The sequence below is a fragment of the Choristoneura fumiferana genome, chromosome 23, assembly GCF_025370935.1.
Source record: "Choristoneura fumiferana chromosome 23, NRCan_CFum_1, whole genome shotgun sequence".
Classification (NCBI taxonomy): Eukaryota; Metazoa; Arthropoda; class Insecta; order Lepidoptera; family Tortricidae; genus Choristoneura; species Choristoneura fumiferana.
This window is the reverse complement of record NC_133494.1, coordinates 13,344,650-13,359,809: the sequence shown is the minus strand read 5'-3', so window position 1 is coordinate 13,359,809 and position 15,160 is coordinate 13,344,650. Positions and strand designations below refer to the sequence as shown.

General features: G+C 38.6%; 1 protein-coding gene across 2 annotated transcripts; it reads right to left on the bottom strand.

The window, feature by feature from the left end:
• Nucleotides 1–737: 737 nt before the first annotated feature.
• On the bottom strand, nt 738–14,774 carry CSN4 (COP9 signalosome subunit 4). 2 transcript variants are annotated; one of them, XM_074105679.1, is made up of 9 exons: nt 14,550–14,774; nt 12,440–12,519; nt 11,998–12,149; nt 10,239–10,342; nt 5,113–5,298; nt 4,154–4,272; nt 3,644–3,798; nt 2,362–2,578; nt 738–947 (listed from the first exon to the last, which is right to left on the bottom strand). In XM_074105679.1, the coding sequence occupies exons 1-9, from the start codon at nt 14,630–14,632 to the stop codon at nt 814–816; spliced, it is 1,230 nt and encodes a 409-aa protein (XP_073961780.1). In that variant the 5' UTR covers nt 14,633–14,774; the 3' UTR covers nt 738–813. The 2 variants fall into 2 exon arrangements, with proteins under 2 accessions (XP_073961780.1, XP_073961779.1); XM_074105678.1 differs by lacking the exon at nt 14,550–14,774 and adding an exon at nt 13,791–13,897.
• Between the last annotated feature and the right edge of the window lie 386 nt (nt 14,775–15,160).

The window sequence follows — 15,160 nt, the reverse complement described above, 5'->3', positions numbered from 1 at the left end:
AAGCTAGATCGATTTGTCCGTTCACGAAAACCCCCACATTCCAAATTTCATCTAAGTCGTTGGAGCCGTTTCCGAGATCCCTGAAATATATTATACTGAGCATACATAATTACCTAGATAGCTGCGTACATTTGAGGGCCAGATTTTTTGCCGCTCAGTATATATATATAGAAATATAAATCATTTATTCGTGACAAAGTAACGTAGCATAACAAAAAGGTATTAAAAATTAAGAAAGTACATACTACAAAGTATATACTAGCTTTTGCCCGAGGCTTCGCCCGCGTGGAATTCGGTTCGCGCGCTGTCCCCTTGAGAACTGTGCATTTTATTTTACTATGTCACTGGCCCATAAACTATCTCTATGCCAAAAATCACTTCGATCCGTCGCTAAGTTTCGACGTAAAAGACGGACAAACACATTTTTGCATTTATAATATTAGTATGGATATGTACAAGAATTGCTCGTTTATGTTAGATAGACATAGATAGATTAGATTTTCAAAGAGCCTATGTAATGTATGAAAGATTTTTTGGAAATAATAGCGTAAAGCTAGCCCTGGTACAGTCAAGGTCATAAATACTTGTAGGTTCCTAAGACGCCAAAAATATCTATACCTTTATGTTAACCGTAAGGTTGATGTATAAATATATATTTGACACTAGCTATATAATGCCATCCACTGTACATCCTATTTCGCGTGAACGGGAGATTTCATAAAAATTAAACGAAAGTATTCACTTTAGAAGTATATTTTTATTGAAATAACTAAGGGAACTGTCAATGGTTACACATAAAACTTTTCAGTCTGGTTACTGTATCATTTCCTCCTCGACGATCTTGGCCATCCACTCTGGCTCCGCAGCGGCAATCTTTTCGATCAGACTATTCACCTGGTAGCACAAGCTCTGGATCTGCTTGTCCCACTGAGGAAGGATCTCTCGAGCTGCAAAAACAATAAAGGGATAAGTTCGCCTTTTTTCAAAGTTTTTAATTGTATTTGTTTCTTTTCTTTGTACAATAAAGAGTACAAACATACAATTTTTAAGAGGGATTAAATACATAATAATTACGTTTTTAAAACCTGAGATTTTAAGCTCTCTTGCCCAAAAATAAGTCCACCAATAAATGGAAAATTTGACCAAATCACGACTTCGTCAACAAATCGATTATGATTAATACACGAAAGGTCGATCTGAATTCGAACTGTGTTTCTGTCTCTGTGGGTACAAATACCCATCAAATCTTAACTTCGGAATCTTATTTTGATGGGTTACGTTAAGACTTACGATGGCGTGAAGCGCTAAAACCATGTTGAATAAGGAGCATTTAGAGGTAAACGGCTGGAAGCCCAACCTGCAGTAGAACCTTTTCACAATAAGCGTCCCAGTGGGTTCCTGGATAAAAGCTATGCTTGCTTACTGTGACAAGGTTGTACTGCAGATCGTGCTTACCTTTACTGTTATTTGTTAGCATAAAGTTTTACCCATTTTATTATTTATTTAGGTACCGCAACTGGTGATGAGGTGTCAATTGAAAGTATTGGAGAAGATCTACATAGAATCTATTAATCGTACTAGCGCTACGCAGAAGTGTTCAGGAAAATAACGATATTACAGTTTGTTTATTGATCTTCACATTGAAAGACAAGCGCGTGAAGGGCGTCTAAATATACTTTAGTTCCGCTTCCGCTAGCCTGCGCCAACAAGTCGTTGACAAAGTTGTGGCATAAGCTAGTAATTGGCCAAAGTCTAATAACTGAATCGTAACATTAAAGAAAAGTACAGTTTACTTATGTGGTTCTAAAATGGCGTAAAACTGATTCCTTATATTTGTGAATCACGAGGGGGGAGGTGCACCGGGCTCACGACCTATCTTGCTTGGGTACGACTGACTGAAATTAATAATATATTTTGTATTGTTTTATTTTGTGGAAAAATTAAGCAGGAGAAATGAGGTAAGGTTGCCCTCCCTAAACAAAATCCTAGCTTCCTGAGGCCCACCATATGTACATTAAAAAAAATGTCAAAGCAGTTTCAATTTAATTGTTTTGGTTTTGTTTTTATTCGACTGGATGGCAAACGAGCAAATGGGTCTCCTGATGGTAAGAGATCACCACCGCCCATAAACATCTGCAACACCAGGGGTATTATTGCAGGGGAATAAAGTGAAACTGACGTAAAAAAATTGAGAAACAAAAAAAAAATCTGTTACATTGTCATACTATTGCACCATTGGGCGGCGCGGCACGAGGTTAAATCCGCGCCTGATTCCTTATAGTTTTGACGTCTGTCTTCGACTTAACTTAGAGATAATTAGTGACCCGCAGCTTTAGGGCTAGTTTTAGGGCTGGTACTCACTCTCGAAGTGCACGATGGAGTTGATCTGGTCGATGTGTCCGTGCATGCGCGCCTCGCTGATCATGTGCGCGGCGATACGCTCGGCGCGCGCGGGCGGCGTCTCCAGCAGCGCGCCGAGCTCCTCGAACGTGATGTTGTTGTACAACTTGCTCGCTGACAGGAGGTTGTGCTCGAACACCGCGCGGTCCAGGATCGACGATCCGTCCTGCGTCGTCGCCTGAACACATAACATAATAATGAATGAGTCAGTCGCTTGACACAGTGACGTGTAGGGTACACTACATAAACACAAAAAAACAAAATTAAGAAAGTCGGATTCGCGAGTTTAAAAATACCGATTCTTATAATTCCGATCATATTCTTCATAAATTCGAAATAAAAAAAGATCCAGCGTTTACACTTACGAATTTCAAAATTCCGAATTTCTACACCGAACAATAAGTCTGACTGAATAATAAAGTCATCCAAAAATTACGTCACACATTTTTGGGTGAGGCGGTTTGTGGCACAAGCAGAAAATAATTGCAATTTTCCCTTTAAGGGATAAGTTCGATATACATATTTGCAATTATAATACAAATTTGCAATTTTCATTCAATACGTGTGAATTTGTGGAATATCTACGTAGCTACGAAAAATTAGCAAACACGCGAGTGGCGAGACACTATAAGTAAACCGCTGCAAGCCCGACCTGCAGTAGAACCATTTCACAATAATAAACGTCCCAGTGGTTTCCTTGGGTGACACTATTTACCGGCCCAGATAATACCGACCCAATTTTTCGTGTACACGCACATAAAAACTCATTTATGGGCGAATATACGAAAAATCGGGTTGAAAAATGATTTTGATTTGGATTTGGGTTGGTAAATAGAGTCACCCGTCTCCTTGATAAAAACAATGAAGGCTTGCTAAGACAGGGTTATACTGCAAATCGTGCTTACAGCGGTCTAACTGAACTACGTCAATTGCTCTCGAACGCCGCACTAAAGATCACGAAGTCAGTTTCTGTCCCAATTTCGGCAGTTTTTCTGCCGAAACCGGAACCACACCGAAACTTCAATGTAACGCTGATCGCCGAATATTCGGTCGGATGTCGGATGAGTGGGTGTTTATAGAAACATCTGTTTGGTTATCTAATTAGGGACTCCAGGTCCCCGAGGTTTAGCTTCGTCCACAGATACATACTGATGGAAACAAATAATCCATTCAAATGTGTGTGGTGGTGATGACCTCGTCAGTTATGAGGGAACGACTGGAATGGATGGTTTGGTTATCTGACCTTCTGGTGCGTCTGCATGAGCGCCTCAAACTCGTGCAGCTCGGAGCGGCGGATGATGCGGTCCAGGTACATCTTCTCCAGGATGGAGTACGCCGGCAGCTGCTGGCAGCGCTCGTCCTTGAACAGTGTTGCCAGCATGCGCGACCGCTGTTGACCTGACACACAATAACCATTTGGAAATAATTATTATACCTGGGTCAATCAACTGGGTTAGTATCATTTCGATTAAAAAAGCAGCTGGTCTAAAAAGCAGCCGGTCCTAACCTGTTTTTGTCGAAAATTTGAAAAAACCTAGGTTAAGTTAGGCTAAAGTTGCGTCAAGGCGCTCGCGCTCAGCCACGCGGAATAGGAGCTCCGCTCCGTCAACTTTGGATCATAGAATTAAAATTGACGATCCAAATAGACAAATGGAGACCAACTAGACATCCAGGGAACTTTTTAGACCATTTGCTTAGACCAACTGCTTTTTAGACGAAGTGATACTAACTCCGGATGTGAGTATCCACTTACCGGCGGACGCCAGGACCGTGCAGATGAGAGCATTCCTGAGGCACGTCATCCGTTCGTCCTCGTGTATGATGTTCCGGTACGAGAGCTCATTGTAACGCTGTGCTGCTTCTATGAATTTCCTGTGGGAAAATTTTGCAATTAGGATAATTTCGACGTCAGGATAACCTTAGGTTCTACTTGAATATAACTTTTTCTAAATTCAAATAATTCGAGGCCCGGAAAGCAGGGTGCCTGACGAGGTGGCATACAAGCCGAGCATAACGACTCGACAGAGATCAGACTACCTCCAAATTATATCCCTACTATCGAATTATAAAATCTTACGTAATTTCATTGGTCGATAAGGGTCCCCCGAAACCCATCGACGCGGAAGACGCCTTTTTCGCTCTCATTGCGTGGACATAAAGTGTTTTTTGGACGGCTAAAGCCGATTCCGCATCGACAGATGTGGGGAGACCCTTACTCGTACTCGGTTAACACACAGCGTGCAGCGACTTGCAAGAAATGGTACACTCGTTTTTTTAAGGTAGCCATGTCGTAGCGAGTTGGAAAAACCTCGGCTGCCAAACAGTTCCATAAATTGGACGTGCGAGGAAAGGAATGCTTAAATCGCACTGTGGATGATCGCCACCGGCGCTTGTATTATGTCACGAAAAACTTTTACACGAATGACTTTATCACGAAAACTTTATCACGAAAAACTTTATCACGAATAGACTTTATCACGAAAGACTTTTTCACGAAACCCATCAAGATGATGTTGATGGATACTTTTATGCCAAGTAGTGCGGTGATGGAATTTATCAGTCTTTGTAGGGCCAGAACAGACGTACTGCATTACAGCTCAGTTGCAGTCAGAGTGCAGTTGTGCCGACTGCAACGAAAAATGTATGGGCAGTCGGCAGTTGCGGTTACGTTGCAGTGGGAATGCAGTCCATCTGTAGTGCTCATAAAGTCACCTCCTGTAATCCAAGACGCGGGCGTAGCACACTTTATAGTAGATCTGCAGCTGTTCGTTAGTGGTCTCGGCCTGCAGCAGCGAGGCGCGGTTCACGTAGGCCTCCGCCTGCACGGGGTCGTCGACCTCCAGGTACAGCCGGGCTATCTTCAGGTACGTCTCTAGCTTGTAGTCCACCGAGTATTGTCTGGAGATAGAACGATAAATGATCATAGGAATACCTTGAAAAAACTGGTCGCTACCACAAACGTATTAAGTGCTACATCCTATTCTATTAATATTATAAATGTGAAAGTGTGTGTGTGTGTGTGTGTGTGTGTGTGTGTGTGTGTGTGTGTGTGTGTGTACGTGTGTTTGTTACTCCTAAATGCTAAAACGGTTGGACAGCCGCTGGGTTTAGAGTCATGAAATTTGGCGTGGTTGTTTTTTTCACATTGCAATTTTCGGGAATTTTCATTTGTTACTTTTTCACGCTAGGATTGCTGCACGGCTAACATCTGGAATATTCACAGCTAATTTTCCAAGGTGTTAGATTATATTCAGCGTTCTTTATTCTGCCAGTTAAAAAGGCGGGGGCTGTCACGATGACAGACCGCGTCACAGATACTACAACATCTCTCCTTTTTACATTAAATATAAATGAAAACTTAAATCTACTTAAGTATAAATGACAAATTTGAATTTTAGTCACATACATAGTCATTAAGATAATTGGGTCTCTTTACAAGCCTTCTGGATTCCCTACCTTCTGTACTGGTATCACTCTGTCGTTCATTATCCTCAGTCTGAGTTAATTGCTCTGGTGAATCCAGAAAACTTGTGGGAGTTACATGTACTTCTTCCTGAACAGGGTAATCAATATCCCCTAAGTTCGCATGAGGGGCTAACACCAAATGCCCACGATTTCGTCTAAACAAGCCTTTGCCCGTTTTTAGAATAAATGAACGAGGTTCTGTACATTTTTTTTCTATTACACCATATGTTTTTAAATCAATTATCCACACTCTATCATTAACATTCAATTCTGGCAAGTTCGAAACTCTATGTCTCTTATTATAGTATTGTGCATCTTGTTCTTTTTTTTTATTTCTTACATATTTATACTTTTCTCCTATATCAATAGTCTTATTTAATTTGCTAGACAATATAGGCAAATTATCACGAAGTTTCCTACCAAACATCAACTCAGCTGGGCTGTAGCCGCATTCAACAGGTGTATTTCTGTATATCAATAGAGCAAGATGTATATCATCATTTTTACTTAACAGAGCTTTGGCTATCTTGACCGCAGATTCAGCTTGGCCATTACTTTGGGCATAATAAGGGCTACTAGTAATCAACTTAAACCCATACTCTTTAGCAAATAAATTGAACTTAGACTTGAACTGAGTGCCACAATCAGTGCGTACTACTTCTGGGATACCATACCTAGCAAATGTTTCTTTACATTTAGTGATCACACTATCTTCTGTCAGGTCTTTTAGTTTAAATATTTCTAAAAATCTAGAGTAGTAATCAACTATTACTATGTACCAGTCATTGTTAAATTTAAAAAGATCCATTCCAATTTTTTGCCATGCCCTATCTGGAATTTTATCTACAACCATGCCTTCTTTATGATTTACACGCATTTCTATACATTTTGGACAATTCCTTACCATTTCCTCAATTTGTTTTGATAATCCCATCCACCACACTGATTGCTTAGCCCGCTCTCTACATTTTGTGATGCCTAAATGGCCCTCATGAATCTTTTGTAATATTTCTCTTTGTAAGGTATTTGGAACTACTATTCTTGAGTTGTACAAAAGCAAGTTTTCTTCTACAGTAAAATTATGTCTGTACTGAAAAAATATTCTCAAGTTGTCTTCTATTTTACTCTTGTGCGGCCATCCATTTACAGTGTATTCTATTAATTTTGAATTTATTGCACTTTTTTCCTGTTCTGACTTTATTTTACACAGCATCTCATTATTGACAGAATCATTCATACTTAGATTGAATACTAAATTCAAGTACCTATTTCTCTCATTTTCATTTGTTTTCAAAGGATTCCTAGAAAGAGCATCGGCTACTTTCAAATCTTTTCCTGGGGTGTAATTTACTTCAAAATCAAAACGCATGAGCTTAAGCCTGAATCTAAGTAACCTAGGTGTCAGGTCATCTAACGGTTTAGTTTGTAAAATTTGCAAAAGGGGCTTGTGATCAGTCTCTAAGTGTACCTTTATTCCTATCACATAGTCTCTAAACTTTTCTATGGCCCAAACTAAAGCCAAACACTCCTTCTCGATCTGCGCATAATGTTTCTCTGTGTCAGTGAGGGTGCGGCTAGCATACACAACTATACTCCTCTGGCCTGTTTTGTCTTCCTGCATTAATGCAGCCCCTAAGCCATATGAGCTGCTGTCAGCTGACACAATAACTTTACTACTGGGGTCAAAATGTGCTAAAGTGGGAGCTTTTAGAAGTTTATTTTTTATTTCTCTGAAAGCCAATTCTTGTGACATTCCCCAAATGAATAAATTACTTTCTCTTAACAAAGAATGAAGGGGTTCCAAATGATGTGATTTGTTAGGTATAAACCTACCAACAAAATTGACCATGCCTAAAAATTGTAAGAGTTCTTTTTTGTTAGTAGGTGTTTTAAACTCACTTATTGCCCTGATTCTTTCGGGATCAATTTCTATTCCCTTCTCATTTATTATATGGCCTAAATAGGTTATTTCTGTTACTCCGAATTTACATTTCCCTTTATTAATAGTAATCCCTTCCTTTTCCAATCTTTTAAGAACTTCCCTTAATGCACTGTCATGTTTCTCCTGAGTTTCCTCATATATTAATATATCATCCATGTGTATAGCAACTTTTAAGTCTCTAAATAAATTATTAAATTTCATAGTGAAATATTCTGGGGCACAGTTAAGTCCAAAAGGTAATCTATTGTAAATATATCTCCCAAATGGAGTTATTATTGTTGTAAGCTTTTTTGAATCTTCATCTAATTTGATTTGATGAAAACCTGAAGTTGCGTCAATTTTCGAGAAATATTTTGCTCCCTTAAGCTGTGCTAATGTGTTTTCAACTTTAGGTATAGGATAGATAGGTCTTTTAATATTTTGATTCACCTTTGTATAATCCCCACATATTCTTACTTTATCATTTTTGTAGACTACTACAATAGGGGAAACAAAATCTGTTGGTTCTTCTATAGGGCTAATAATACCTAAACTCTCTAACTTATCTAATTCTTCTTTGACTTTCGGCAGTAAAGGAATAGACACATTTCTTGGTGTTGCTTGTACATAGGGTTGAGGATTATCTATTAACTTTATACTGAATTTATCTTTGAACACACCTAACTCATCAAATATGTGAGGAAATTCCTTCTCAACACAGACTTTGGAACCACTTTCTATCAAGTCATGATTATTTTTTACATTACTATGTGTCATAGAACAAATTGATATCATGTTCATGCTTTCAATAGCTGGCCGCCCCAGTATAGCACTTTTTAAGCCTTTTATAATATAAACTTTGCCATAATACACTTTATCTTTATAAACTAACCTTAATGTAGCTGTACCTTTCACATGTAATGGTTTACCATCTGGACCCTTTACGCTGTCCTCACATCTTGTCACCTGGAGATGGCTGATACAATCCGGTATAGCAGTTATGTCGGCACCTGTGTCTATCAAAAAGTTTAGCTTATCAATATATGTGTCTCTACTGAAAACATCCACTTTAATCACATACTTTTGTGACATCTCACATGAGCCCACCTTAAAAACAGCTGCAGCCTCTTGTAGATCCTCTTCCATTCTTTTCATGTACTTGGCACGACACAGACTTGCAAAATGTCCTATACGCCCGCAGTTGAAACATTTTACTTTTAATGCTGGACACTGATCTTTTGGATGACGACCGCCACCACAAAACCAACAGCTTTGTTTTCCTTGCTTGTTCTCCTTTATTCTAATTTTGTTGATAGTTTCCTCTGCAGTGCTATGTTTCATTAATGTTTCATTTTCTTTCTGTTGTGCCTCTGCTTGCTTAGCTATCAATATAGCATCTTTGAGCTGTAGATCTTCTTTCAACTGTAATCTCTCACTGGTCCTCTTATCTTTCAGCCCAATCACTATTCTGTCACGAATGAGCTCTTCTTTCAACGACCCATAGTCGCAAGTTTCGCTAAGCTTATATAAATCAGTTAAAAAGTCTTCGAACGGTTCTTCCGCTTGCTGGCTTCTTGAATTGAATTTGAATCTCTCAAAAATCACGTTTCTTTTGGGCAGAAAATAATTATCAAATGCCGCCAGTGTTTTTTCATAGTTTAGATTTTTCTCGAACTGCAAAACTATGTCCTCGGCACGATCACCCATGTGGTAAATTAAACAGTTTAATTGATCCTCATCATTTTTCTTATTCGTGCCACTAAGGCTCATGTACCTTACGAACCTTTTCTTCCAAACAGCCCACTGTGCTGGGTTAAAAGAAAACTTCTCTGGCGCCGCCACGCTGCCACCCGTGCCACCGGTTGCACCGGTTGCATCAATCTTTTCTTCACCCATTTTAATGTTTTATCGCGAATATCTCTTTTAAATCTCCCTTATTGGTTTTTTTACCGCTGCCACCATGTTAGGTTATTATAGCGTTCTTTATTCTGCCAGTTAAAAAGGCGGGGGCTGTCACGATGACAGACCGCGTCACAGATACTACAACACAAGGGAATTTTGAAAAATCCCGGAATTTCAGTTCAACTGGTGTATCTAATGATTTACGTGTGCGAAGCCGCAGGTAAACACTAGTTCTACATAGTCGTGACTTTCTTGTACAGTCGAGTTCATAAACTTGTGTTGTGAGCAAAATTTTGATCAAAATTATCTGAACACTACTATTGTTAACGACGTAGAAGCGTGTTCAGATATTTTTGATCAAATTTTTGCTCACAACACAAGTTTATGAACTCAACTGTACCTATGAGAAAGTTAACAATAATGTTGATTCAAATTTTTGAAAGAAAAATAGTGAGATGTGCATATTTCAAGTTATTGAGTGTTTTCTCACAGAAGGTCTCTGACTAAGTAGGTATAGCACGAAGTGATATTTTCAAAGATAAAAAATTACTTTTGTCCTGTTTCTAAAGGTATTCCAACTAAGACATTGGCAGCTTCTTTCCAGTTCTGGTTGCGTTCGTAAATGTCTGCCAAGTGCTGTCTGATACTTGCTACCTGGAATTAAATGAGGAGTTAAATATACCTGCAGGCCGCGCCGTGTAAGGGTGCGGCTTCACTGAGGCGGAGACGAGCGGAGCGGAGAGGAGACGAGCGGAGCGGAGAGAAGACGAGCGAAGCGGAGAGGAGACGTGTAGGGATCGAACAATCATATTAGTTGAATCCACATCTCGTCTCCGCCTCATTATCATCAGACGTGTAGGGATTGGTCGATCCCTACACGTCTCCTCTCCGCTCCGCTCGTCTCCGCCTCAGGGGAGCCGCAGTCTAAGTGTAGCGATGACTATTAATGTGCAGAAGTACAAGGTAAGGCAGTGTCGCGCACAGCGCGATTTGCCATATAAAACTCGGTAAGTGTCACAGCCCTAGTATGTGTAATACATTTATAATGTGGTCACATTGCTTTTCCTTATTGGTCTAATTTTGTGTGTTGGCACTACCGTATAGTGTAATGGCGATACAATGAACAAACGAGGGAAAAGAACTGAGCTGGTGCCCCAGTATAGAGGTCAGTTCCTTCCTGAAACTCGGCTGTAACCTCAGGTGAGTGTTTTGCTATGTAATATTAATTGCCATGATTATGGAGTGTGTAAGGATGTCCGCAATTTAATACAGGGTAGATTCCGTACATGGGTCCAGTAAGCGCTAGAGTACAATGTACACTTGGTAATGTCATAGACAGCGGAGCGCATAAACTAGACATGGAGCAAGTATCTTTTGCCCAGCATTGACGGTCGTAATGATGATGGAGCAACCGAGGTCAGGACTATGGGGATGGTGGAGGTCCTCGTGGGGGCAAAGCCCCCACGTCCGGCGGGTGCCAGGCCAGATCAAAGGCAAACTGAACCGGCCAGGAGCCTATTGATCGGTCGGGATAGGTCAGAAGATCACTGGTAGGCCCAGGATCTCTCTGCCAGAGCATTGAGGCACCCGGGCATAGCGCTGTGTGTGGGGGAGTGATCGATGCGCGGGGTGCACGTGGCAAGCGTAAGCACTGATTGGCGTGTGCGACTATCACATGCGCAGAAATGAACGGTCAGCACTACACATACGTGCGCGGGCTGTTCACAATAGTTAAAGATAATGGCTTGAAACTAAGGGCCGGATTTGGAGGTCTGGAGGCTATAGGCCAAAGAAGGAGTGGAAGTCACTTATGCGTTAGAATATTGAAAAAAAAAATGAAAAAGAAAAAATTTATATTTCCATTCATTTTAAACTGTTAAATTCACTTTCTTTTGGAATGTGATCAGAATAAGGACATCAGAGACAGGTATTTGGATGGTATGGGCTTGCTTGTTCAATGGAGGTGTAAATGTAATTCTGAGTCGACCGCTTTCAGAGGAAGCGATGCTGATTTACAGGTTCATTAGACAGGCCTTTGCATCCAGAGACTTGGCTTCAGTGCAACGGAGAGCGTAAAATTTGTAGTGTGGTGTATATAACTGAGGCTCCCCATGAGGCTGACATAGTCTAGTCACATTTGGTGTACTAAAGCCTCGTTAAAATACTAGATAAAAAAAAAAAAAAACTGTTAAACCGAGGATTATGCGTGAGGGCATAATAGAATACAATGGCTTTGTCCGAAAGGACATCTCAAATAATTCCTACTATAGCTTTCCTTAATAAAAACCAAGATAACTTTAACATTTTACCTGTTCTTCAAATGAAATGACCCTCGGCTGGATGACATCAAGAGCGAAGTGGGACACATCCTGAGACACAGCATCGGACAGCAGGGCCAAGTGAGTGCTGACGTCAGTGAGCAGTTGCCTGGATATAACCAGGCTCACGTTTTCATTTACAACTGGAATATAAAAATTTGTATCATAAATTCATCAATAATCAATTTATTATCAGTAATATAAAAAAGCCCTTTTGATCTGAGAGGAGGCCTGTGCCCAGCAGTGGGACTTATATAGGCTGGGATGATGATGATGATGAATATAAAAATTAGATAAGATTTGTGATTGTTCTATTGAGCTTACAAAACTCTTAAGGGCTTTCCATGAATTATGATTTATGTTGCACCAAACAAGTATATGGCTTGCTTAAGATTAATAATATTCAATCTATTTGGACTGTTAGTAGACTTACTTGCTTCAATAAATGCCTTGAGTGAGTGTGGTAGATCCACATCTGGATTTTTAAGAATTTCCATGAGAACATTGCGGTACCTAGAGCAAACAAAAAATATCATAAATAATAAATGCACTGAACTTAATATCTTTAAGAAAATATCTGACTGGAAAGTTATAGAGCAAGAGCCCGCGACAGCCAGACCTTCAGTATTGTATAAAGGCTGAAAGTTTTTTTGTATGTGGTACTAACAAACAGTTGAGAATGATTCCCAACTATGAAATTTGTATATTGATATGTATATTGGTAAAAGCTTTGCTAATCTTTTTTGTCAGACGTCTATTCAAACATAGCTTAAGTTAGTAATTGTCTGGCAGTTCCATTACAACTTTAAGGTTATGAAACTTATGAAGTTCTTGATAGTTTCTAAAAGTTGATTAAATAAGCTATCTAAAGTGAACACAATCAAGTCTCTATAACCAATCTCTCTAACGGGCTGTTTCACGATCCATTGATTAGTGTTAACTGACGGTCAAATGTTATGCCATCTATGTCTATAAACAGAGACTGCATCACATTTAATCATCAGTTAACACTAATCAATGGATGGTGAAACAGCCCCTAAGTCTCTAAAACCATTTTCTTAATGTATGTAAAGTTGTAGTTTAAGGGTGGTTTCAGACGAGCGTTTTTTTCTGCGCGTATACCTTCGTTTTTGGCATGCGCGCTTGCACGCGCGCTACATTAAATTGAACATGTGTGTGATCGCTTGATCATTCCTGAGTGTTTGCTCATGTTTGGTCTAAAGGACATATTCTCGCTTGCGTTTATACAAGCTTATCCACGCTCAAAATAAAAATGCCGAACCTGTGTGCGCGTTCACGCGCTTTAAAAAATCAGCTTATATGCGCGTATAAAACGCTAGTCTGAAACCGCCCTCATAGTTATGGATAATAGCCAACTATTGCAAAGTTCCAGTGTGATTGATACCAAGGTAAACTACAAACATATGACATAAAATTGTCTCTGTAAAATTTATGGTTCAATTATTTCTGAAAAAGAACTTGCAAACAAGAAAATTAAGAATTAAGTTACTGACAATTAAAAGAAAATACAAAACTGATGAATCATCATGGAAGTGATACAAGAAAGAATTGGTGATATAATTATAACTGTATCTTTCTTATAATAATCTGGCAGTGAAGGTCATCCACCAGTTAATTATTATTAAACCATTGTTTGTTACTGAGAAGCTCAGATTTTCATTGCTTTTGTTTGTAATTTTTTTTGGTGAGCAGTGAGGTAAGTAGTAATATTAAGTGTTTATGGTTAATTACTTTTATGTTCAATTTTACTACAAATACATTACCACATTTTAAGCCCTGTGCCACTTTCTTCAATATAAAAAACCACTACAAACAAAAAAAGTGGCTGATGGATTTTTATTGGACTCATAGATATCAACTATTTTTCATAAAATGTCAAAATAATATTTAATGTGGAGTTTTTGTGAAGTACCCACATAAGTTATGTGAGTGTTGTCAAATTCACTATTGATATTTAAAATGTTTAATTATTTACTAAGTTAAATTGATATTTCAAGGGGTACACGGTCAAACCTGTTATTTCCAAATCCCTTTGGGAGTTCCAAACATGATGGCAAAAGTAATAGATGGTACTAGAGAATTACTATAAATTCCCATAGGCTTATAGGTCTAGTGCCCACCCCAGGATGTTGGGCTACCGATTCTTAATTCTATAATACTGATATCTTCACACAAAAATCCAGGCCAGAAATTAGATGAAAAATAACCCTAGGTATGCCAATGTAAATGTCTATAAATTATTGAACCTACAATGTTGGACACTTAATTTCTAAGCTTTAAGCCCTCATGATATGTATGTATGAGAACGCTTTACTGTACAAAAATAAGGAAATAAGCACATTACATGTAGGTACAAAAAATAGTGACAAAAAAAGCTTAATTTTTCATTTAATTTCTTACACTCATGCTCTGGAAAACCTGTGCGCGAACCCACGACCGTCTTCCTTAGAAGTCATCAGTCAAACCACTAGACTTGCTCGGCTTTTTCATTTTTAATTCACCAAATAAATAAACAGACTTACTTTTCAGCTTGATCTTTGTGTAAACCACCTGAATTCCTTAGCTCATTCAAATACTGCCGGACTGATTGCAAATTCAGAGGCATCCTTATTAACTAAAATCTATGTAAATCTTACTGATTATGGAATTAACTAAATAAAATTTGGTTACAAGTTACTTTTATACAATAGAATAAATTAGTCAAATGTCTTGTTTTTTTTTTACTTTTTTGCGTATGACAGTTGACAGATAGTGTTGCCCGTGTGTCTGATTTGAAAAAAAAAAAAAAAACTACAACAACGTAATGAATCGATTGTCGGTAACCGAATCGAAATAAACTATCGAGCATTTCTGAATATTCCTTTGAGTAATCATGAACGCATTGTATATAGGTACTTATACTCTTTGCATTGTATTTTGTTTTGTTAAGTTGGTAAAAATTTAATTACTGTCAGATTTTGATTTATTTTCTAATAGTTTTCTTAGGATTATTTTCTTCTAATTTTTATAATTTTAAGGACTCCAAATCATAAGTTTTAGATCTATGTAAAAACAATATCATATCATATCTTTGTTGAGAATACTTTCAAGAATATAATTCAATTGACCCAACCTCGTATTATTTATCAACTAA